Below are 25,378 nucleotides of genomic sequence, written 5' to 3'. Positions count from 1 at the left end.
ATTTTTTCCTAGCTGTTTGTGACATGCCAAGGGGACATGTGGGAAATCAGACATTTTAAAATGCATTAGCTGACCCATCTTGTCTGTCATACTGTCAAACTTAGCACATGGCCTGGCATGCTGCAAACCAGTAGCTGATCACCCCCAGCCCTGTGCCTGGGACACCTGTGTGGAATCTAACAAGGCTCTGATGTCACCGAGGTGGCTGTCACTTCCATCTGCTGTCACTTAAAAAGTCATCTTGTGGCTGATCCTGGCATATCCCCAAGGCACTGTGTCATCCCCTGCAACACTGAAGGCCTTCGGGTGTCAGAGAGGAAAAAGCTATGTCAGTGGGAAATCAGCAAGAGAACTGAGATGTCCAACTCCAGAATACTGGCATAAACAATAATCTCCCTTCACATTCAGTAGTGAAAAAGCCATGGTATGCCATGGAACAGTTTCATTTTCTCTTCATGGAGGCAATGGCAGTATATTTTCTTGCACTTTCCTTATATCTTGTTCTGGGAGCCAGAAAGTCAACTGCAATTGCAGCAGGTTGCTAGAAGCATTTTTGTGTCTTCAAAATTTGCTAGTCAGCACTTTCCTACTTTTCAGATGGATGTGCCACATGAAAAAGGACTTGGGGAATGAGCTGTGCCTTTTTCTCTAGCCACAGCTTCTATGCAGAGTTTTCAGAATTGATTTGTTTATGTAAAAGCCAGTTTTGTTAGCGTCCTTTAAAAAACATGAAAGAGGAGCAAGCAGCACATGTTGCATTTGTACAGACAATGCTGAGCCCTCCCCAAGTAGCCACAGGGTGTGTGAATCCAGCTAATCAGGCAATAAAGCAACACATGCCCTTAAAAACAGATGTTTGTATTGGGGGAAAAATAAAAAACTAGTTCAGAAAAAAAGTGAGAGGAAGAGCAATTTTCCCAAGTAAATAGTGCATATTCCCAAGGCTTGCTGTGATGTAAACTTCTCAGCAGCACTAGAGCTAATGTTTATCAAGCTGTCTGTCCCCAAACTCACGCAGTGATTTAGTCCAGGAGAACTAACCAGCCAGGAACAAGGGCTTAAGTGCAGCCAGGGCTGAGGTGAATTTGACACCCACAGAAACATCTCCCAAGGACACAGCAGAGGTAGAGCCAGTGACTCAAGTTATACACTGGCTTCAGGGCCACCAAAAATCCACCCATGGACTTGCTGTGTGGGACCTTTGACACTGTCTCCAGCCTGCTTTTCAGGAACAGAAGGAGGTTTTCAGACCTTTCTGCTCCAGGCCTTATTTTTGTTCCTGCTGTATGCTCTGATCAGAAAAATAAGTCTCTTTTCAAAGAGGGGAGTCCTAGGTGTGGTCAGGAGGGGCACAGTAGTGAGAAACACTCCTGTACCCTTTCAATCTTCTACAAGTAGACTTTTCTGTAGGACTTCACTCTGCCTGTAATTAGCTCCCCAAGGTGATCAGGTATTTCACAGCTACTTTTAGTCTGTGAGTTCCACCGTGAGTAACCACTGAGTGTGTCCCCCCTTTGCTGTAGAGCCTCAGGAGGCTGCAGGCAGCAGAGCAGCAGTGCCAGCTGCTTTGACAAGCCCAGCAGAGATGGACAGAATGTCCATGCAGATTAGAACATTCATGCACTGGTCTCTTGAGCACAATGGGAAGTCAATGAATGCTGTACCATGAGCAGAGGAACAGCATAGACCTTATTCAGCCTTCTTCAGGTTCTGCAGAATCAACCAAAGGAGGCCCAGTCTGGGAGGGATGGACAGGCTGTATATTCATCCTTATCCAGAGCTGAAATGGAGATGCTCCAACCAGGTTCTGCTGAGCAGCAGATGGTAACTGCAGGTTCCAGAACAAAGCCAATGGTTTGCTTCCTATCTAGAATCATACCACCTGCATTTAAGAGATGAATGCTGCCCAGTTTTACACTTCAGTTGGGCGCAAGAGTGAAAGTATGATTAAGCATCTGATCATTGCAAATAAAATCAGTGATGTCACATACAGCTAAAAAAGTGTTAAAATATTTTCTACATGTGCAGACTGCAAGAGCATTGACTCCCTGAACAGAAATAAACCTGAATATTTGGGTCTTTATATGTCTAAAATTCAGTCACTTTGTTTTTTCCTATATAACCCAAAATGTGAATGTTTTAAAAATAATAGTCTTGTGTTGACTTCTAGACTTTAATGACAGATAGGAGGCAGAAGACTGTAACAGACAACTTAGAAACAAGTATAATCATTTCAGCATGTGTTAAGGCAAGATCACAGGAGTTGGATAAGATTCCTATTGTTGTCCAAGTTCTTGAGGTGTGCTGGCTGGGCTGTGGTGCAAATCTGCCTTGGTAAGAAGTGTAAAATGCACTGCCTGAACCCTCTCTAAGCAAAATTTTAGCACTGGTATTTAAGCAAGAGTTGAGAGAATGACATTAAGAGCTTTTTTTATTTCAAAGGGCCATTGCTATGAAAAGTCAGACCATGCCTGTGCAGGCAAGGAGAGGCACCCTGAAGTGGCCAGCACTGGAGACCATGGAATTTGTGGGTGGCCAGGGGGGGACACTCCTGTGCCCACACTTGGACAGGAAGGCAGAAGGCCCCAGTGCCATTTAGTGTGGGAGCAGAGCGGCAGCCTGGTGCAGCCCCACGCCACCTGTGCCGTGCTCTTTGGGCATGGGCTGTCCACAGGCAGACAATGTCTGTGAGCTGCCACATGCCAGCAGGAGTTCCAGGCTATTCTCGAAGACTCCCAGGACTGGGATAGCATCAGCTCTTCACTGAGACTTAATAGCTTGGATAAGATGTTGCCAGAGCAGTACATTAGCAGTGCCATGACCCAGCAGGCTTTTTTTTACCTGGAGCCCCGGGGAAACTGCCCTGTGCTCTCTGTGTCCCCAGGCTGTGCTGGCTGTGTCCCTGGGCTGTGCTGGCCATGTAGCTCTCCTGCAGCCTTATGGGCTGTGGGACTGCCACCCCAGGATCTGTGTGTAGGAGCCTGTCAGGCAGGAGCTGTGGCTTGTCACACATGTGCTGTGCAAAGCAGACCTACCCAAAGCTGTGTGTTGGAAATGTCCCAGTCTCCATCCCTGTGGATGCACCAAAACTGACTTTGCTCTAAATTAAATTCCATGGATAAGCTTGTACGTAGCCAAGATTTTACTTCAGCACCCTCTCAAAATAGCACACCCGAGGAACAAAACAGATACAAGCTGTGAATCCAAACATTCTGACAGCATGATAAAGATGGCTGTTCCCTTCAGGAGCATGTCAGCAGAGCAGCACAATGCCTTGCTGTCTCAGGGCCTTACCTCATGGCTGCAGGTGAACATGGTCTTTTGTCTCCTGCACCCCCTTTCTCCTCTGTAGGGTTCCCAGGACAGATGTGGTGAGATTTGAAAGGCATTATTCTGCATGTCCCCTGCAGAAGTGGAAATGCAGCATCCCTCCTGCCCAAAAGGAGCTGCAAGATGCTTGGGGCCCACATGCCCAGTTATCCTGTACTTCCCTTGTCAGCTGACACAGGGTGACTCAGGGAAGGTCTTGGGAGTGCTGATGGTCTAGCAGGCAGCCAAGGCACTGGAAGAGCAGGGAGCCAAGGCACTGGAAGAGCAGGGTATAATTGTGGGAAGTCAGAAAATATCCTCCTACTGCTACAAGGGCAAGGATGGATTGACAAGCAGTGCAGGAGGCACCAAGCTCTGCTGTCGGGCTTGCAGGGGTGCAGTGGTGCTCACATTAACTCCTTGTCATAGAGATCTTCACAATATGCAACTCAAGGTCTCTCTAGGTTTGATTAGAAACAGACACCCCAAACTTTGCACTGAAACTTTGAGGCCATCTCCTGTTACAGGAAGTCTGGGCATATCCATATGCAGATGTATGCAATTTGTTTCACTTCAGCAGTTAGCGTGACTGTTTTGAGGTCAGGGAGCCTGTTTCTAGGGAATGAGAGTTGTTTCTTGGGATGCTCAGCTGAGGGTGGATGCACACCATGCCCTCCCAGCACTGCCATCAGGCCCTCCATCCCAGAGTTTCTGCCCCTCCCATGGAAACAGTTCATCCCTAGCAGGGCTCTCAGGGGCTGGAGGTGAAGAAGCCCATGTCTGCTGCAGTGCAGGAGCACTGGAGCAGCATGGGAACACCCAGTGTGTGTGCAGCAGGGACAGTCCTTGCTCCTTGGGGCTGATAGTTTGTGATGGAGATAACTTATCACTGCTGAAAATCCTGGGCCCAGCTCTCAGCTGCAGTTTGAGCTATGCTGTCAACGAAATTAGAACAGACACAGAGCATTTCTCTCTTCCTCTGGGTGTGTGTGTTTGTGTGTTTGTGTTTGTGCATGTTTGTGCAGACCCTTCCCCAGCTAACTGAGCTCCTGAAGCAGATAAAAACCAGCAGAGGATTTCCCAAGGAAAGGCTTCAGGTCTTGTGTTTGCTGCTGCTGGAGCTGCAGGGGGCTTAGGAGTTAGGGAGGCAGCCAGAGCACAGCTGTAGGGGAAAATGTACTGAGCTTCCTGACATCATAAATAATAAAAGAAAGAGAGAAAGAAAAAAAAAAAAAAACAACAAACAAAAAAAAACCAAACAAACAAAAAAAAAAACAAACAAAAAAAAACCAAACAAACAAAAAAAAAAACAAACAAAAAAAAACCAAACAAACAAAAAAAAAAACAAACAAAAAAAAACCAAACAAACAAAAAAAAAAACAAACAAAAAAAAACCAAACAAACAAAAAAAAAAACAAACAAAAAAAAACCAAACAAACAAAAAAAAAAACAAACAAAAAAAAACCAAACAAACAAAAAAAAAAACAAACAAAAAAAAACCAAACAAACAAAAAAAAAAACAAACAAAAAAAAACCAAACAAACAAAAAAAAAAACAAACAAAAAAAAACCAAACAAACAAAAAAAAAAACAAACAAAAAAAAACCAAACAAACAAAAAAAAAAACAAACAAAAAAAAACCAAACAAACAAAAAAAAAAACAAACAAAAAAAAACCAAACAAACAAAAAAAAAAACAAACAAAAAAAAACCAAACAAACAAAAAAAAAAACAAACAAAAAAAAACCAAACAAACAAAAAAAAAAACAAACAAAAAAAAACCAAACAAACAAAAAAAAAAACAAACAAAAAAAAAACCAAAAAAAACCAAAAAAAAAAACCAAACAAAACAAAACAAAAAAAGACCAAAAACCAACCCATTGGAATACTTTATTTATTACTGTCTCTACTGAGTCCCATAGGTGGTAGTCCATTGCTGCAGACTTTCTTCAACTGTTTTATTTTCAGTTGTAAAAATTATAAATATCATGTCCGTAACTTATGACTTACCAAGGCTGTGGGGCAGGGCACTGTCCCAGCCCATTTTGGACAGGTCTGTCCACCTGCATCCCCCAGGAACAGTGGGAGAGGTCAGCCAGTTGGAGAAGGCAGGTTCAAAGAAGAGGCAGTGTGTCAGTCTCTGGCCTAGACACTGGTCCTGGAACCCAGGGAGAATAAATCTTTGCAAAATGTTCCCAAGGATCAAAGCAAAGAGAGCTGAGATAGATATCAAGCTTTGGTAAGCTTTATAGGAAGATCTTCAAAAGTCTGAAGGAACAATATTAGAGAAAGCAAAAAATCTGAAATCACAGTAGGGTGAAAGTGGCAGGTGATTCCATTGCCTTCATCCAAGGTCTGCCTACAAGCCCTCTGTACCACCTGGGCATTTTCTTCTCAAATCCCTTTCACAGCTCACCCCTCCAGGCTTAAACCTGGGCCACCCTTGCTCTCATGCCTGAGGGTGATAGCTACATTTCACCCTCCTGTTTTCATCCCAGTCATCTCAGTGCAGTCTTTCAGCTGTAAGAGTGAGAGATGAGCAAGGACTTGTACACTGTGCACCTTTTCATAACAATTTTCATGGGTTTTTGGCTGTGAAGATGTGACAGATCTGTTCACAGAAGGGCTAAACTGTAAATATACAGTGAATTAGCAAAAGGATTTTGTAACAAGAGATGAGTATTGCCAAAGACACAGGCTAAGATGCCTAAGCTGGCATTAATGACCCTATCACATTGCTTGGGAAAAGCTCCCAGTGGGGACATCACTAAATAGTGGAACTGTTTCCCAGAAAGACTGATCCTGGCCTGGTAAGTTCTAAAAATAGACTAAAGGGAAATTTCAAAAAAATATGAGACACTTGATGTGCTCTTGGCTTGGTAAAGAGAGCATGGATAGAAAATACCACAGTATCACTTCCCACACATTTAGGAACTAAGCATATTGGCTCAAGGTTAAAGCCTGCAGTAGGGCTACCATGTTTTTTGCCCTCAGATCCCAGGCAGAAGTGTGGCCAGGCGTCACACTTGGCTGTGCACTATATGGCAGGTGGCCAGTTGCTCACACAGATCCCTCTTTTTCTGTCCTGGGTTCAGCCCACCATGCAGAGCAGTGGCATCAGATAAGGGAGAGCCATGGATCCCCAGCAGGGTCCTGCTGGCGTAGCATCACTCGTGCTCATGAAAGGGACACGACTGTCACTGGAGGCAGGAGGTGTGCAGGAGAGGACACACACAGTGCCTGTGCCTGAGGATGCATATACCCTGTTACAAAGCTACATGGTGGTTTTACTGGAGCTGCTAAGCCTTAGAAAGGAAACAGTTCAGTTCAGCGGTTAAAACCTCTTCCTCCTGCCTGCCATACTGCTCTCACATGTCATGTCTCATTAATTATCAATTGTTGAGGGCAACCAGGGGGGAACAGCCCCCCAGACTGCTGTCACACTCCTCTCATTTTCCTCTGCCCTGCACACAGAGGGTGCTGTTTCTGCAGGTGTCTCAGACCTGTCCTTTTCCCCTTTCACAACCTCTCTGCCAAAAGCAGTGCCAGTCCTGGCAGAAGGCTGTGGGGGTGACAGGGGCTGTCAGTCAGGAGCACCTCTGCTGACACACTAGCACTGCCTGAGGAGGCAGGAGCAGAAAACAGATCCCACCAAGCACCTCGTGGCTGTTCTGTACTTCTGGTTTTCTACACTGTGTTATTCAGCAGGGGAGCACACATGGGCTGGTTACAGGGGACCTGCATGGAGCAAGGAGCAGAGGAGTACCTCTCAGAGACCTTTCCTGTGACCAGGACCAAGGAATGTAGTGCTCCATGGTGTTCAACCCTGATGTGGGTGTTGAGAGGCTCAAGGAGAGTCTTGCTGGGGTGTGTGTACCTGAGTGCACAGGGCTCATTCTCCCATCTGGGTCTCTGAGAGGGAGCAGGAACTGAGAGAGCTTGCCCCAACCTCCTCTTGCCCATCTGTGCTGGGCAAAATAGGTCAAAATATTAATATGTGTTTCCTTTTCTCTCTCTCCCTGCCCCCTACCCCTGGTCAAACCTGCCCTCCTCTTCCCTCCCCTACCTCCCACTGAAACAGGTAAGGAAAGCGGATTGGGAGAGCCTGACTTGCAGCCAAGCTCCGACCCTTCAGCAATGGACAGCAGCTACCTCAGCGTGAAGGAGGCCGGGGTGAAGGTGCCCCAGGACAGGGCCAGCACAGACCTCCCCAGCCCCATGGACAAGGCTGACTCGGAGAGCAACAAGGGCAAAAAGCGGAGGAACCGCACCACCTTCACAAGTTACCAGCTGGAGGAGCTGGAGAAGGTCTTCCAGAAGACCCACTATCCCGATGTCTACGCCAGGGAGCAGCTAGCCATGAGGACAGACCTCACCGAGGCTCGTGTACAGGTATGGGGGGAAATCCTGGGGCTGCCTAAGGGGTGGATGAGCTGCAAAAAACCTCTGAGGTTCCCTTGCAGCCCCGCCATAAGCTGCAGGCAGCTGAGCCCTAATCAGAACCTGTGGCACTGGGGAAGCACGAGGAGGTACATCCACATGTGACACTGGTGTTACCTCCTTTATTTGGTCTGGTGTCCTGCAATCCAGTGCTCACAGAAACACTCTTGCCCTTGAGCTAATGGGACACCAGGTGGGTAGGCCTTACCACCACCCTGAACAAAGCTTGCACAAAACCTGCTCTCTTCAGGAGGCTTGCAGGGGACACAGGTTCATTAGTCTGAGTGGGAGCAAGCTTTTCCACAGCATCGGCTCCTTCTGGCAGATGGGGCTGCAAGGTGACTGAAAGTTCACTGCCAAGAACATGGTGATGCAAGAGAGGCAGCTCTTATTGCTGCTTGGCCAGTGCTGAGACTGCATGAAAGCTGGAGATCTGGAGGCCAAAGGTGCACGCACCACCTTAGGAGAAGCAGGAGAGTCAAAGAGCCTCACTGTTGACAGTCTCAACCACCCTCACCCTCACAGGTGCCAGCTCTCATGAATTAGCTCTCTTGAACTAACCTGGGGGGCCAGCAGACCTGAAATGCACATCACAGGAGGGAATGATTCTCCGACTACTGCTCTTTCCTGTGAGTCAAGCTTAAACAGGAGGCATGTCAGGGCTCAGAAGCATGTGCAAAAAGGAGCACCACTGGATGGAGTGGGCACCCGCAGCTCACACCTTGGTGGCCAGCTCCTTCTCCAGCACAGCTAATCCTGTCACTTCCGCCTGCAGGCATTTGTCAGCTCACCACCCCCAGAACCTGCACTAGCATCAAGAATAATTGGCCCATGGAGACACCTGAATCTACCTTTTATACCAGGAATATTCCCAGCTCCCAGGCAGCCTCTGCTTTAATCTTTACAAGTAGTTGTTGCAAATAAGGCCCACCATCCATGCTTAAGTCCATTTTAGTTTGTACATTCACTTCTGAATTCAACCAGAAGCAGAATTTTTCTTGTGTGCTGGCCTAAACTGGTCTGCAGGGCTGGTGTGCTCTTCCTCCTCACAGCTGTTTCTCTTCAGGCTGGACGTGGCTGCGTTTCAGTAGGCAGCAGTGCAACTCCCATTGGTCCTGAGTGCAGCATGCTGAGCACCGCAGGGTGGGCAGAGCAGGGCAGTGCTACAAACATCAGCTTGTGCCACTACATGCAGCTCTTGATTTCCCAAGAACGCACTACAAGTGCTAATGGGGTCTCCTGGGACTCCGGGCATAGCATCGGGTTACTGGCTGCACAGTGCATGACATTCCTTCAGCTCAGGAATGAGAATGAGGTGCTGGAGGGTGGCGAGTTCCTCCTGCTCGCTTCTGAGCCAGGGTTTGCAGCTACTGTGTCGTCCCAGGCAGTGTGAAGGGCTGTCCATCAGAGCCAGGGCAGGGGAGGCAGATGCAATCTACACATTCCTTACATATGACCCTTCATCTTGGGGTTTTTCCCCACTTCACTACTGGATCACACTTCAGCTGAGGGCAGAAGAACTCCCTAGGTAGCCTGGAGTATATTTGGCAAAGGGGGGTTCAGCTTACTCTGAGATAAGCGTGCCAGCAGCCTGTTGCCATAGGCAGCCAAGAACAGCCTCCCTGCCAGTGCCACCCCTCACTTGGGAGGGCGATGACAGGGCTCGTGTGACAGAGCTGCTGAAGGGTTTGTCTGAGTGGCCTGGCTGCTCGTGCACTTACCCCATGGTGAAAGGGGTAAGCACTTGCATTTCAGTCATTCCCTTGCTCTGCCGGGAAGGACCCGCTGACCTGGGCTGTGGGCTGGCACCAGGCCACCACCTCGTGATGCAGGACTGCCGTGCTGTCAGCAGCAGAGCGCACTCCGGCCACTGGAGAGCAAGGACCAGCAGGCTTGTGCCCAGAGCAGCAGGTGCTGGCTGGACAGGCCCAGAGGCAGCCCAGGTTCTGGTATCTCAGATATGTTCCCAGGGGGATGAGACTGTTGGTTAGGGAGCTGCTTGGCCTTGGCACGGCAGTGGCAGCCCCTGCGAGGCGTGGAGGTGCAGTCTGAGGGCTCTTCCGCTGGTGGCACAGGGCTGCTCTTCCAATGAGAGAGGCTTTTGGAGACAAAGCCTTAGTGAATCAACCTAGTGCCTGTCTCCACCTCTGGGTTGTGCTATAGCTTGTTTAGCCTTGTTTTTGGCCTCCCACCCCCTGGGCAGTTCTGCTCTTCCAACACCAGCAGTGTGGCATCAAGGGCCATTAACTCCCAGCCCAAGAGTGGGTACGGGCATGGGGCTGCAGCTCAGGAGGCTGATGGTGAAGCAAATGCCTACTGCCAGGACCAAGGGCTAGAGGGTGGAAATCACAAATTAGACACAAGCCCCTCACTACTTTTCCCCTGCAAGCCAAAGAGCTGCTAGGTACTCAGACACCCTCCATTGCACTGGGAAAGGTTTGGCTCCTGTGGGGTGTTTGGACACACACCTACTGCAGCCCCATGAGCTTTGAGGGAAGCACAGTAGTCCCTCTCCCAAAGAAGATATGGTCATCTAAGGGATAATCCTGCCCTGGAATGGTTTTCTGGAGGTCAGCTTCAGCTGCCTGCAAAGCTGAACTAAGCAAAGCAAGATGGCAGAAAGGCAATGCACAGGTTTAAGGTGTGATGCTCCCTCCCACAGCTTTTGGCTGGAGGTTATCCCCTCTGGCCAGGCTTGGCTTCCTGGGGAGCATAACCAGCTGCACTGCAGGCAGGAGCAGATGCAGGGCCCAGACAGGTTCTGCAGCTCTGAGTTTTCCATCCCGTTCCCAAGTTCATGCTTCATTAGTGAAGTAGCTGCCGGAGATTTTGGTGTCTGGAGAAGAGCCCATGCCAGCAGCATACATGAGGTGGACCATACTGTCTGTGAAGCAATGGCATTCCATGGCCTGGCCCCTCTCCTGCTCCATTTCCTTGCTTGCCTCAGTTTCCAGCCATCTGTACTGGTGTCTGACAATGCCAAAGCTAATTCCCTCTGTGACGCAGTGCAACATTTCCCTGTCTACTCTTCACAGCCTTGCCCCTTGTTTCCATGTACTATTAAGATACTGCACACCCCTGTTTTCCAAAGTGGGAGCCATGCATAAGCTCTGTGCAGAGGCACAGCCAGGAAGAGGTTGCTATGGCTCAGCCACAAAACTGCAAGTGTGCACAGGGGGTGTTGGGTTCAGGTAGGTCCTACACACCATATACATCCCATTCCTTTCTTCTCCTCTTCCATGTCTGGGGCTGCAGAGGCCCAGAAAGAGCTTCTGCTTGGTACCAGCAACTGCTTGAGGCTCTTTCAGCTCATCCAGGTCTGCAGCAGATGTCTGAGGCAGTGGTGCTAGAAAAACAAGGTAGACACATGTATTCACACATTATTCCTTCCCTTTGCACAGAAACACACACAGGCACGTCCCAAGCTCATGCTAGCCTGGCCCTGGCTGCTTATCTCTCTTGGGTTATCAGTATCTGCCTCCTGGACTGCTCTCTGGGAGAGGAGAAAGGGATGGGACTGGAAGGAGGCTTCACAGCCAGGGAATATAACCCCTCAGCCAGGCCCCCCTCAGAGCCAGCTTTATGATTGCTGGGACCATTAATGAAATGTTTTTGGCGGTGACCCTGTGATGCGGCGGGGGCTTGAAAGTGAGAGGGAAATGTCAAACTCTGCTGAAGCAAAATCACTGCCTTGGAAAAAAAAGAAAAGGAAAAAAGCAAAGCAAAGCAAGAAGTAATATATCTTGATCCCTTTTCCCCCATAAAACCCTGGGAGGCTGGTGGAAGGAGCGGAAAGACTGAGCTAAGCCTGCAGGAAATTAAACATGAAATGAAAACAAGCTCGAGTTATTCAATTCTCTCATCCCAGGCTCCAATTTCCCATTCCAGGCCACTGATAAAATGGTGTCCAGTTTCAGCACTCAAGGATGAATTCTGGCTCTGTTCTTGCAGTCTGAAAAGCAAAGGACTGGTGTCCATCTCTGGTGAGAGAGGAGACAGCCTGGCCTTTCACAGAGGGATGGGGTCCTGAACACAGACAGATGGAGGCTGAGCAGAGAGGAGGGTAGCAGGGTGAGAGGACAGGAATGGGGAGAATGGATGCTATAGGGCTGCCAGAAGAGAGTAAAAGCACAAGAGACTTGAACATAGTGGGCCAGCTCTTACCTGCATCAGAGCAGTGATGCAGTGAGAGGTGCTGGGGACAGGGCATGATCAGAACCCCACAGCTGCCACCAGCCCACCACGACATGTGCAGAGGTCAGCCTCACCCACCACTGCCATGGCGGGGGTAGGAGAGGGGGGGAAAACCCCTTTTCTTTAACTTGGAGGAAGGACAAATCAGTGATGCAGCCCTAAACTATCCAGACATAGTCAGTGGCCTGGGTTAAGTCCCAGCTGAGCCCATCCACCTGTGCCCTGTGCAGGGCACACGGCGCTTAGTGGCAGGGGCAGACTGGCAGTGCCCACTGGGTGTGAGGATAGAGGCAGCAAGAGAGTGAGCAGGAGCCTCCTTGGTTTGTCTCAGGCCACTTCTGGCCTCTCCACCCCCAACAGCACATCAGCTGTGTATGCATATGGATTTAGGTACCACATATAGCTGAATGTTTACGGACACATGAAACATTCTCTGTTCTGTAGATTTTTACAGGGCTGATTTGGTACATCAGGGCTTATCAAAGCATTGTCTGCAGGAGTCAGATACATGACATTACCATACACTCCTGCTGTAATTGCTAACACTGAGATTCAGTCCACAGTGACTGCTGGCCCCTGCACAGCAGACGTAGCCCATCCTGACCCCAGAGGACATGCACTAGCCCGTGCAACCTCCGCTGCCACATTCCCATCCCACAACAGCCGCTCCTGACAAGGAGTGACAGGCAATGAAAGGAAAATGAACTTCTGTTTGGGTTTAGATTTGCTTTTTAAAAGCAGGTGTCTTCTAAGACTGTGGAAATACTGAGGATTAGTTGAGGTTTTTTGCTGACATTTTCACATTATACGTAGCCATGCCTGTCTTGTTTTCTTCGGAGCACTGTGGAGGCCTGGAGAAACCCAACTGCAAGATACCAAGAACCTATAAGGATTTGGACCAGAGGAGAAAGGAGAGCTTTAAAAAGTGGTCTAAACCTTGCCACAAGTGCTTCAGAGCTCACTGTCAGCTGTCAGTGCATCTCTGGTGCCTGTGACACCAACACTTGGACTGAAGACACTCTTCTTCTTCAGCCTAACGCGATGACTTGTCACATCGTCCCAGCCCACCAGCCACGTGGCAATTTGGGAACTGCAGTTTAAGTCAGTTTGCTCTGGTCAATCCAATAAGTAAAAGTGTTAGAGCAGAGGCCAAAACCTCACTCTGCTCTGTCAAGGCAGCTGTTGTGCTGTCCTGGGAAGAAGAGGGCACAGACTGATGGCTTCAAAGGTCACACTGCAGAGCCACACACTGCCGTGGGGGCCCGAGCTCGGCCACCCTGCTCCCAGGTGGGATGCTCAGGCAAGCAAGGCAGCCCGTGCCTTCACCACCACACGGGGAACGGCCGCGTATGCCTGGCATATGTTCATCCCGGCCTCATGCACAGCCAGCACTCTGCTCCCTACCTGTTCTGCACCCCTCTGTGCACAGCGGGGCCTCCTCCGCCCGAGGAGGAACCAGGTCAGCACCGCTAACTTTGAATCTGCAGATCAAAGCGGTGTGATCCAGGCCAGCCCTGGGACTGGCCTGCAGCTGGGCTGGAGTGGCTGTGCCAAGAAGAGGTAGAAGAAAAACAGACAGATGCCTGAGGCATCAAACCTGCTCCAGTAGGACGCTCTGCATGTGCAGCGTGTGCGCAGCTGGGATAACGTTAGGATGCTTCTCCCCACGCTTTTTGCACCTACTGAAAACACTCACAGGGTTTTTGATTTGGGGTAGGGGATTCAAAGCAGGTTGCTGCTTTGGCCAGCTTGTGGATGGCCCACGCCAGTGGCATTGCCATGGCCGTGGGGCCGGGCACTAAACCCTGTGCTGTCCTCAGCCCACATGAGGAGCACGTGCCTGGCAGCTGCATTATCTGCTCCTGCCCAAAGCAGACCACAGTGCACAGCCAGACCCTCAGCTGCCTACTCATACCACAGGCCTGGCTGCGAGAGACCAGCACAAGACTGTCTATGTGGTGGAAGACAGAAACTGAAGCAGGAGAGCCTGAAACAATTCTTCCAGCACAAGTGGGAAGGTCAGCTCAGACCAGAAACCCAAACCCCTTATCCCTCCCTGTAGCAGCTTCTGGCTGCACTGATTCAAGCTGCAGGTGCCACAGCACTTCTGCCCCTGCAAAAATTGTCCTGCCATCCCACCCTGTGCCAAGCACCTGGCTTGTCCTGCTGTCCTGTGAAGACATGAGCTTCCTACCTGGCATCTGCTCTCCCCAGGTGCCTGGCAAGCAGCAAAGCTGCCCCACGGCCAGGCGTGGGAAGGGCCAAGCTGCTTGTCAGCAATACCCTCTCTGGCCCCCTGCAGCGAGTCACCGTGTAAAACTTGAAGCAGAGCTGAGAGGCTCCAGGAGTGCTCCTTTCATGCACTGGCGTGACCTGCACAACCCAGCCCCTGGTGATCACCCTCATCTCTCAGTGCCTTCAAAGCAGCTCTTGATTGATGTGTTTCCCTGACTCACGAGCTTCAAGAGGCTTTGAAGACACTGGGCCAGGCTCTGATCTCTCTTAGACTGATGCAAATCAGGAGCAATGGTGCTGACAACAGTGCAATAATCCACACTGATGTCAAGCCAGTAAAAATAAGAGCAGAAACAGAGTTTTGGTCTTTGCCTTGAAGGGATCTGAGCAGCGCTGTGAAGCAAAGAGTAGCAAACCCTGCAAAGAAAACTCAGTGTAAACCAAAGGATGCTATGGAAGGACACCTGTCCTTTCCTGCAGCTAAGGAGGGGAGGGGTGTTCAGCTTTGTATTTCTTGTTGCGGTTAAGAAAAATGAGGGAGTTGGTGAGAAATGCAAGCTGCAGTCAATGACATCATCATACCCAGGATTAGTCTTGGGGAAAGCCCCATCACTACTGTTTTCAGCCTGGCAGCAGCACACACAGATGTATTCATACTTCTCCTCTGAGACTGGCTGACAGCAGGAGAGCTGCAGGCAGAGCCTGGGTAACACTGATTTAGGGGTGAGAGGAAGATGGGCTACTCCAAGGCAAATCAGGCTGTGGGAGGCAAGAGCTGAGAATGTCCCTAGAGAGGCTGTGCACTAGAAGATGGACATCCCCTTCTGCACGGAGTGTTCCCTTTCTAGGAGCACAGGCTGTACCCAGAGCCTCAAGAGAAGCAGGAAAGGACCGTCTCTCCCCTGCAGAGCATGTGTGTGGAGCAGTACCCTTCTCTGTGCCATACCAAACCACCCGCTTGGGGAGGCCCTGCCCTCTGGTGGGCTCTTCAGGGCTGCCGGGATACCAGCCACTGCCGGGCTCCCCTTGCTCACAGCCCTGCTGTCGTCTCTCCCCAGGTGTGGTTCCAGAACCGGCGAGCCAAATGGCGCAAGCGGGAGCGGTTCGGTCAGATGCAGCAGGTCCGGACCCACTTCTCCACCGCCTACGAGCTGCCTCTGCTCACCCGTGCTGAGAACTACGCTCAGGTGAGTGCATCCCCCTGCCTGGGCGCTGTGCCTGCTGGACACGCTGCCTCTGGTCCCAGTCCTCCCCAGGCCATTCTTCACTTCTCAGGCACATCCACCTGCCCTTAGGCAAGGCTGCAAGGACACCGGGGCTATACAGCCAGGCAAAGGGCTGGCAGTTTTTTAGTCAGGTGTCTTGCTTGGCTCCCTCATGCCCTGACCCAGAGCATCCATCTTTAAAGCAGGTACCAGGCACAGCACTGTGTGATACAGAGCAGCACCCTTGGCCACCCTGCTCAGCATATCCTATCACATGTGCTGCTGCCTACTAACTTTCCACTGGTTTGAAAAGATCCAAAAGGCTAATTCATGCCTAAAGAATAGCAGATCCTAAGGAGGCTTCCTGTTACCATGTCTGGTTTCGATGCCTCTTGGACATGGTGGCTGGATAAAAGCATTTTTCCCCTGGCAAATTCCCACAGCAGTCTCCCAGTGATGGGCTGTGGTACACGCAGCACACTTGGTGACATCTGGGGATGCTTCCTAAGGGAGTTGTAGATTTATGCTCCAAAGGAAGAAGGGAGGGAGCTGCCTTGTTGGGGTACCTGAGGCTGCTTCTGAGTCCTATTGAAACCGTTCCTGCCCTGACCCTAGAAGCAAGTCACAGGGTTGCCTTCCCTTCTTAGCTTCCTGTCTTGGAAAACCTGTCAGCATAATAGCCTCCTAAACATTGGGCCAGCCCCAGTTTCACAACACTTCAGATGATGCCAGGCAGACTGGGGTTTGCTAGCTCCAGGGCTAGGCTGTGCCTCACAAAGCACTCCCGCCTTCCTCCACTCCTCTCCCCACCACCCAGAATTTGCTCAAGGGCGCAATTCTGCAGGCATGATGCTCTGAACCTGACTGTCCTCACAGATTCTGCTGGAAGCCCTCCCTCTCTGCCACCCTGTCTGTCAGCTGCCTCCCCAGGCAGTGCTGTACCAATGCTACCCCGCAGCCAAGCCAGGAGTGTTTGACCTCTCTCCCGCTTGGCGTCTCCCATAAACTGAACAAGAAACCCTTTTGAAACAGCTGAGATGCCAAAGCAGCTTTTCAAGCAGAGAACACTCTCAGCAGCCTTTTTAGCATGTCCTTCTCTTGCCTTTGTAACTTACACTGCTCTCTCCCTCCATACTGCCCTCCTCTCCCAGCACAAAAGATTTAAAAATTTGAAAAGCAATTTGCAGAAGGTAAAAAAATCAGAGAAGACCCAAGGGCAAGCAGTGGAAAGGTGCAGTGGAATGAAGGGCCCTTTGCTCTCTTGCTCCAGCCAGCTGTTAATCTCCACCCTGCTTTCATCCTGCATGCCCATGAGCCCCCTGCTGCAGCACACCTATTTCCACTGCCAAATACTGAGCCCTCCTCTTTTCTGCAATATCATTTTATGAGTGACACTGCAGGATCCCAGATGGTCTCTTGAGGTGGCCCTGCAGGGCTCTGCTCTGCAGCAGGGTGGGTGATGCTGCCTGGATGGGCACTGCTGGGGGAGAGGGGCAATGAAGCTGCCTGTGCTGAGGGCTCAGCTCTGACAGGCATGTCTGTGTGGTACAGAACAGCCCTTGCCTAGGCAATTGCAGCTGCCCCAAGCTGGAGAAGGATGGTGGATGAGCAGCCTCACATCACTGCTTTCTGCCTGATTCCTTCATAATGAGTAGGACCACAGAAACACCATGGATGACACAAAGTTTCCTGTGCTGAGAAAAGTGCTCATGGTACAAAAAAAAAGTAAGAGTGTCTGGGAGAGGAATAAATAAACAGATGCTGTGGCAGAGAAGGAGCACAATGCTGCTCCCTGTGAGTAACCCTGCTGCACTCCCTGCCCCTGTCCAGGCTGGCATACAGGTTTTGGAGTGGATTTGCTGCCTGCAGGAGGGCTGAGTGTGCCACAGCTGGCAGGGCCCAGCAGACCGGACTGCATACTCATCTCACTGGCTGCCCCTCCACTAGGCTGCCCTGCCAGGCTGGGGCTGGGCACACTCCATTCCCCCAGGCCAGATGCCCAAAATATGCTGTATGGGGCAGCCCTGACGCTTCTTTTCCTACCCTCAGATCCAGAACCCCTCTTGGATCGGCAACAATGGAGCCGCCTCCCCTGTGCCTGCCTGCGTGGTCCCCTGCGAGACGGTGCCCTCCTGCATGTCCCCCCATGCTCACCCCCATGCGGCCGGCGGTGTCTCCGAGTTCCTTGGAGTCTCCGGGCCCGGCAGCCACGTGGGACAGACTCACATGGGTGGCCTCTTCGGCACAGCCGGGATGAGCCCCAGCCTCAATGGCTACGAGCTGAACAGCGAGCCGGACCGCAAGACCTCCAGCATCGCTGCCCTGAGGATGAAAGCAAAGGAGCACAGCGCCGCGATCTCCTGGGCGACATGACAGGGCTGCAGCCCAGTGCCCGCCAGACACGGAGAGAGCACGTGGGGACAGCCCCATAAATCCATCCGCTTGGACTCCAGACAGCAGTTGCCTCCTCGGGGATCTGAATGCAGCACTTTTAGCTACCCTAGGCATATAAAGTACATATGTTAATGTAAGTGGAGTGTTTCCAGCATGAACGTGGCAGCTCCCGGCTTCCTGGGATCAGGCAGGGAGAGGGAGGCTGTGGAGCAGCACCTCTTCCATCAAGATCTGGGATGGAATGCATCCCTTCTCACTGCCACCTCCCCGACAACCTGGGCATTTTTAATTTCCGCTGTTTGTTCTGACACCAGACATGCCTTTCCAAAGAGCAAGAGGCCACTGGCCTTCCAAGCAGCTTCTCCCATCCCACCACCCACCCCCCACATATTCTGCCCTGGGCAAGGGACTGGATGGGGACTCTGGCACCAGCAAAGAGACTCTCTCACACTGCCAACATCATTTCAGCGTGAGCTATGACTTCCCACAGCTGAGTGGGAAACAGAGCTGGGAAGATAACCAAAGCTAGAAAAAAGGCAACATTAGCCCACCTCCTTCTACCCTGCTCCCACTCCATCTTGTACTCTGAGAGGAAGCAGACTTGTAGAGTCCTGTGAAGGGGATGCTCCCTTACCCACCATGGCATGGTGTTATCACACTGAGAGTCTTTGCCAGCCCTCTGGTGACCCAGATGGAGACACACCCCAGCAAACAAAAGTTTTCCAGCATGGCTCAATGCCCCAGGGAGTGCCTGGGCTTTGCTTTCCCTAGTCGTGGTCTATGTTGAGGTTCACAAGCATGGTGGTACAGGAAAAGATTTCCTCTGTCTCACTCGGTCGGGAATTATTAACTTCAGTTTAGAGACAGTAGCTCTGGCAGGGAAGCACAACTGCTATGTAAATCTGCAAGTCCCCAAAAAGACTGCTCTAAGAAAGAGCTCAAGCACTAGCACACTGCCACAGTAGCACAAGGCCACCAAATTCCTCATACACCTCATCCTGGCGTCAGACATGTGCAATGACCGGCTCTCCCTCAGCCCTCCACCCCAAGTGCCCTGTTGCACACAATGGCTGCACGCATCTCTGCACCAGGGACGGCAAAGGGAACAGGCTGGGAAGGGGCTCAGGGGAGAACAAGGTGATACTGCCCCATCTCCAGCCACCTCAGATCCTCTTCACTTTGCAGAGGAAGTAGAAGAGACCAGAACTTCTCTGGTTTGTGTGAACCAACATGCCTCTCTGCTTTTCCGTCCCAGTGCTCTTACCTGCACAGAGCTGTTAAGATCTCCTTTGCAAGGCTAAACATTTTACAAGTTTTTCAGTGATCATAGTACATGGAATAATTTTGGAACATCCTTTTACCCCACTGAAATATCACCAAGGAGAAGCTGAAAGTCAGCTGAGCACACACAGTGTGGCACTGCAAGCTGGGCTTGAGCTGGGGTAGCCATCTCCGAGATTTGCAAGGGAATTATAGGATACAACTCCCAGAAAAATTGGTTTGTCACTCTGCCCTCTTTCCTCATGCTCAGTGTTAGGGGACCTTGTGGTTTAAGGTCCAGGAATATCTAGTGGTCCTGGAAAAAGTTCCAAATAAGCTACAACCAAACCAGCTTCAGGTTAATGAGCCATACAAGAATTTCCATAGTGCCTAGACTGTCAATACACTGCCTTAATGATACACTATTACTAGTTCAAAAGTAATATATTTACTGGGGCAAGAAAACACCAGTAGTACTGTTTCTTTTCTCTCCTCAGAAATGCTAAGAGATGCATTCCCTGCTATGCACAGGGAGCCAGCATGCATTTCACCACATCATCTACATAACCAGGTCCTCTCCCATCACAAGCAGCCAGGATTTACATCCCAGCGTAAACATTCAGCTGAGACCTCAGGCACGGTGGCTTAGATGCTGAAAGTGATGCTGATCACTGAACCAGGCATGATCATGCTGATCAGTTGGAGGTATACATCCCCACTGGGTACCCCAGAAGCCACTGAGCTTCCCAGCTACCCAGGGACTGGTGGCAGGAGGCAGTTTGTCCAGGTTTGTGCAGGCAGCTGAGCACAGTGTTGAGAGCTTTTTCCCAGGTACACTGGGGATCTTGATGCTTCCCAGTGTCAGCAGGCAATCAGTGGAGGGCTGCTGCCTGAGCAGGCCGGTACCATTGCTGACAAGGCAAATTAGCAACAAGCAGAGCTAAGGAGAGGGCAGTGGAGCAGGCAGCCATATGGGGACAGGTCTCACTTAGCCTGCAAGCCTGAAGGCAGCTCCAGTGGAGGGCTGTATCTATTCAAGAGCTTAGCTGCATTCCCTACTGAAGTTAAAAGGTAGCTTTTCCTCACAGACTTCCATGGGGCCAGTATTTCATTTAAGCTGTTTAACAGCCCAGAGGATTAAGTGCTGTATCCCTGTCTTGTTAGAGAGAGAGAGAAGAGTCTCCTGGCAGCAGACTTGGCATTTAGAGAAACTTGGCCCCCACTTTCTCTCACCTTAAAATTCATGTGGAAAGCACATGTTGGACTCAGTATAATTTAAACACCACTGCGTGTGCCCAGCCCTCAGCCTGCCTGAAAACACCACGCAGCAAGGGGAATTGTTCCCTGGACACCCTTGTGCAGGGCTCCCTTCCCACCTCTAGCTGCAGGCAGCCCCACTGCTCATCAGGCTCTGCCTCACCTCTCCGAGTGCTGCTGCCATTCCGGCACAGTCCCTTGCACCCAAACTTCTGGGTAACGCTGGAAGGGGGGCCCTCCCAAACCTTCAAAAGCAGTTGTTCTGGTAGTTTTTAAGCTACATGCATCTGTACTTAAAACACATTTTAATAATTAATTTAAAAGGGTTTTAAAAACTAGCTGTTAAATTAACATGAAAAACTGTATAAATATATATATATATACTTATATATATGTATATATATATGTGTGTATCTTAACCTAGCCAGCCTACAGCTACTGCATTTCTTAAAGGTCACAGGGTCAGTGCTGCTCTTGCAATCTCACGTTACCACGATGATACCTTTTTTAATTATTATTGTTGTTGTTATTTTAATACTTTTCAATTCTATTTATGACTTTCTTCTCTATTTATTTCTTATTTAGTATTTTACTCCTGTCTATACATTGAATCACAATTCCCTGCTTGGACTTGCCTTCAAAGCTGCAAGCTTTGTCCCCATCCACCACCACAATGTCTCACAAGCATCAGCCACTCCAACACCTGCCATGCCCATGGTGACATCCTCTGTGGGTGCAGCCCAGCTAACTGGGCTCACCCAGATGCTCCCTCCAGCCTCATGGAGGGAGGAGAAAAACATTTCTCCCAAGCACTCCTGGTCCTGGCTATGCAGCAGGTATCTTCCAAGGTGGCTGCCTTATGTTGCCCATGGCTGGGAACCCCAGAGATGTCCCAAAGCTTTGAGACCAGGAGGATGCAAATAGCAAGAGCAGCACGGGTTCCTGGCACTGTCTTAAAAGTGGTTGGGTACCACTCGCTGCCAAGCACTCAAAAGCACTTCTTGCCTACAAGCAGTAGTTAGTGCTTTGGTAGCAATTGAAACCAGCGGGGAACTAGGCTTGGGCTTGCTGGGCCCTGCGGGTTCCAGACTCTTAGGGCTGCTGTGCCTCAACAAGCTCGTGGAGAAGGGCCAGGTCAGCCCCCTGGCACGTCACCTACTGCCAGCAGTGCCACCCACCTGCACTCCCATCAGGCTCTCCAGCCAGGCTCCAGTTGCCCCCTCCAGAATATGCTACCCAGTTCAGGTCCCACTGCCCCAGCACCTACCTGGGTAGAGCCTACAGGGAGGAAGACCAAGACAGCAAAATAAAAAGAGAACCACCCTCTCTTTCCTCTAAAGCCCGTGGCAGGGTGTGAGCGAGCGTCCATCCCTGCCAGAATGCACATCCCTGCCAGGAGACACATCCTTGCTGGACCACGCCTGGCCTGAGCCAATGGCATGGGCAGGGTGTTAGGGAAAGGCCACACACAGTGACAATGTGTCACACATGGGGTCACAGAGCTGCAGCACACATGGCTTCACCTGCCCCATCACCGAGGGGACACATCACAGCCTGGTCCAGGAGTGCCCTGTGTGCTGCCCAGCAGGGCTGCCTGCTGGTTTCCCCCAGCAGTGGAAGTGTTTTGGGATGGGGAGGCGTGTTCCCCTGATTCCCAGAGTACACTCAGACCGGGCAGCACATTGTAAAACACTTTCCAAACAAACTAAGGCAAAAAGGTAGTTTATTGGAAAAGGATTGAAAAATAATCAAGCAGAGGCAGAGCCCTGTGTTTATTTTGCTGCTCTGACTGACACAGCAAAAAGCAAACAGACCGAGGGAGCAATTAAACCCGAATGGGAAGGGGGTGGAATCGGATGGAAAGTCATTCAGCCCTTTGCAGGTTCCCAAAGGGAGCCGGGAGGAGGCAAGGGAGCACCCCTTAACTCTTTGCTGGTAACATGGTTCTCCACTCCCCCCACATAGCTAGGTAGGTAGGTAGAGCTAGGACTTTTATACTACTGATTTTGAAGGACAGTTTTCAATGTATAATAATATATCAGTTTAGGTGTGCAGTGCTTGAAAGAGAGACTGGGAGAAAGAAAGAAAACAAACCTCAATCAATATTATTGGTTTTTTTGTCGTAAAATATTGTAACCTTGTATAAATGCTACCTTTTTTTTTTTTTCATCTCTTTAGCTTAACGGCCTGGGGTAGAACATATAAAAAAATTTAAAAAGTTTTAAAAATGTTCAGGAAAAAAAAGAATAAAAAAATCATTTAAAATGTTGCCACATGAGGTTTGTGCCATGCAATGTTATTGCCTATGCAACCATGTATTACCAGTTCATTACAGTGGAATATTAAAAAAGAACAAACAGTCTTGCAGCTTGACTCTTTTTAACTCTTTTTGAAGTAAGTTATTGCACTTGCAGCTTTTTTTTTTTTTTTTTTTTTTTTTTTTTTTTTTTTTTTTTTGGAGGTGAAGGGCTGGGATTTCCAGTCACCAATTTTTATTTTTCCAGGTTTTCAAAGGAGTGGGAAGGTCCCTGCTTCCCAGCCATCCAGGCCAAGGGGGCACAAACGCTGTTGTTGTTTTGGTTTGCAATAAACTCCTTCTCTTCTCTCCTCTCAACTGCAATCCGGCTGGTTTGTTCCTGACTCATGACAGATGAAATGTGATCAGAGGGGCCTCCAAAATCTCACGTTAATTGAAGCTGGCAAAAAATACTAACAGTGCCCTTTTGAACTGCTGACGCAGTCCAGAATGGATTAGCCGGGGGTAGATTAACAACAGGTGGCAGCTCACGGGCTGCTGCCTGTCCGGCACAAAGAGCTGGGTGCGAGCCAGCGGGCGGGCACGGCAGCGCCCTGCGGCCCAGCCGGCCCAGCCCAACAGGCCCCGCGGCCGCGGCAGCGCTTCCCCACCGCACCGGCCGGCACAGACGGCACCCTGGCTGCAGAGCACCATGGCCTCCTCGGCTTACTGCTCTGCAGTTGCTGCTTCAGCAGAGCTTCAGCCTCGCAGGGCTCCTGGAGGCCTCCCAGCCCTTCTCAAGCGGTCCTTACTGAGGCAGCCGATAATCGCAGCTGACACAGGGAGAAGCTGACTTGGCAACAAGAGGCCACAGAACTGGGGACCCTCAGCTTCCCATGCTGTGGCACCACCCCTTTTACACAGCACAGTCATGCTCGGGGCACCGAGCACAAGGTCTCTTGAAGCCCCAGAAGAAGACACCTGGGGCTGGCAGCATTTCCCATATTCCCACAGGCCATCACACTCTCTCCCCTCCCAGCTCCACCTTAGCAGAGGCATCCAAGCCTCACACACCCTCTTCTCCTCTGTGGGTCTGCAGGGTTTCCCAGAGGTGCCTGCCTGCAGCCACAAGCTGCTCAGTGGGCTCTGGGGCAGACTGAGCCCTCTGGGTTTCACCTGTCCCCACGCAAAGGGAAGGGTTTTTCTGGGCCCCACCAGTTCACAGGGCACAGCTCTTGTCCCTCTGCAGGAAAATCTGCCTTCTGTGAGGGCCCTTTCTGTTGCTTGCACTCCATCAATAAACTCATCTGCAAAACTGTTTCCTTCAGACTGCACAGACCCACCAGCACTGGGACCAGTAAGAGCTCAAGTCCCTGTACCCAGATGCTGGGTGGACTGGAAAGGACCTTTCTTGTTCAGGCAAAGCTGAGATGGTGTCCTGCAGCTGCCAGCAACCCACCAAGACCCACAGAGCCCCTCCGGCCTTTCCATCAGTTGTCTGGGAGCATCAGCTTGCTTCAGATGGTGCATGGCTGTTTTCTATCTCACAAAGAAATGGATAATGCAGGTGCTGTTGCAAGCTTATCCATTCCTCTCACTTGTAGGAGAAAAATTCCTTCCCTCCCCAAGCACTCAAAGCCAGATTCTCCAGATGTTGGCAGAGTTCAGAGTGTTGAGAGCCTAAAGCCAGTTTCAGTAACATCCTGCTTGTATGGGTTTACATCAGAAATTGCTCCTGGCCTAAATGATGCCAAAGAACGAAAGAGTTTCTCTCTAAACTAGATAGTGGCAGAACCCAGATTAGAAATTGGCATTTTGTTCTTGAAGCTAACACCTTCTTAGTGGTGTATTTTTAAATAACAGGAGTTATTTAAAACACATGGAAAAATTTCTCTCTGGAAGACGTGGCTACAACTCCTATGCTAACGCGTTCCTTCTCTGCTGGAGAATATGACTTTGAGGCAGGGCAAAGTTCGGGCAGTTTAAATGAAAACCAATTTTTTTATTCCTGTAAACTAAACAGATTTGCCTTTTTTTCTTCCTCTTTTAAAAAGCAGGTTATTAACCTTTAAGCAGATGGATGTTCAATAATCTTCTCATTGGCAAGGAAGGTAACAGCCATGCAAGGTGCATCTACTTATGGCCAGCTGGAGCCCACATGTAAAGGTGTTGCATTTAATCTGAGACAAACAAGTGTTTATTATTTGTGAAAGGATCTTCCACTTTCTCTTGCTTTGCAGTTCGTAACTTACTCACAGGGCAAAGACAGATGCTCTGAGTTAGCAATCTGCTCCTTTTTGCTGTAGCCTTACTGAATTCCTGGATCTCATTTTACGGTCCTTTCTCCTTAAAACCTTTTCCCCTCCCTGTTTGTATGAAGTGTGGCAAAGCAGTTATTGTTCCCATCAGTCTGCAACTGAAGGCACCCGGCACTAACTGTGGCCAGCACCCAGCTGAGACCTGTCCCTCACCTTCAAAGAAAAGTTTCATAAAAGAAGGACCTGTAAGTTTACAAACAGCCAGCCAAGCAGGTGAGAAACAATGGTTTTCTTGAGTGTATGGCACTTATACACATGGGCACATGGGAGGGAGCACAGCCAGTGGCTTGAAAAGCTCAGGTATCTTTCCAAGGCATTATGGGCTTATCTCCTGGATGAGCACGAGGTATTCACACTGGGCACCTGGATATCTGTAAGTGGCACTTTGTTAAGTCAGTCCCAAGCTTTTTAGTTTTATGGGTTCCCATCACTGCACAGAATGGTGGGGAGGGGCTAAAATAGATAAGCTTCATCCTTAAAAGCACAGGATGCAACAGAAACCACACTTCATACTGACACATGGAAAACCTCA

At 50.1% G+C, this 25,378-nt stretch overlaps 1 protein-coding gene across 1 annotated transcript in view; it reads left to right on the top strand.

The window, feature by feature from the left end:
* ALX4 (ALX homeobox 4) overlaps nt 1–18,140 on the top strand; it is a 38,904-nt gene extending 20,764 nt beyond the window's left edge. The window contains exons 2-4 of the mRNA XM_041397942.1: nt 7,389–7,699; nt 15,235–15,363; nt 17,431–18,140. Coding sequence (XP_041253876.1) covers nt 7,389–7,699; nt 15,235–15,363; nt 17,431–17,754 — 764 coding nt within the window. The 3' untranslated portion in view covers nt 17,755–18,140. The remainder of the gene's footprint in view (nt 1–7,388; nt 7,700–15,234; nt 15,364–17,430) is intronic.
* Nucleotides 18,141–25,378: the final 7,238 nt, after the last annotated feature.

The sequence above is a fragment of the Onychostruthus taczanowskii genome, unplaced genomic scaffold (assembly GCF_017590055.1).
Source record: "Onychostruthus taczanowskii isolate IOZ18803 unplaced genomic scaffold, ASM1759005v1 scaffold1, whole genome shotgun sequence".
Lineage (NCBI taxonomy): Eukaryota > Metazoa > Chordata > Aves > Passeriformes > Passeridae > Onychostruthus > Onychostruthus taczanowskii.
This window is presented reverse-complemented; position numbering and strand designations above follow the sequence as displayed.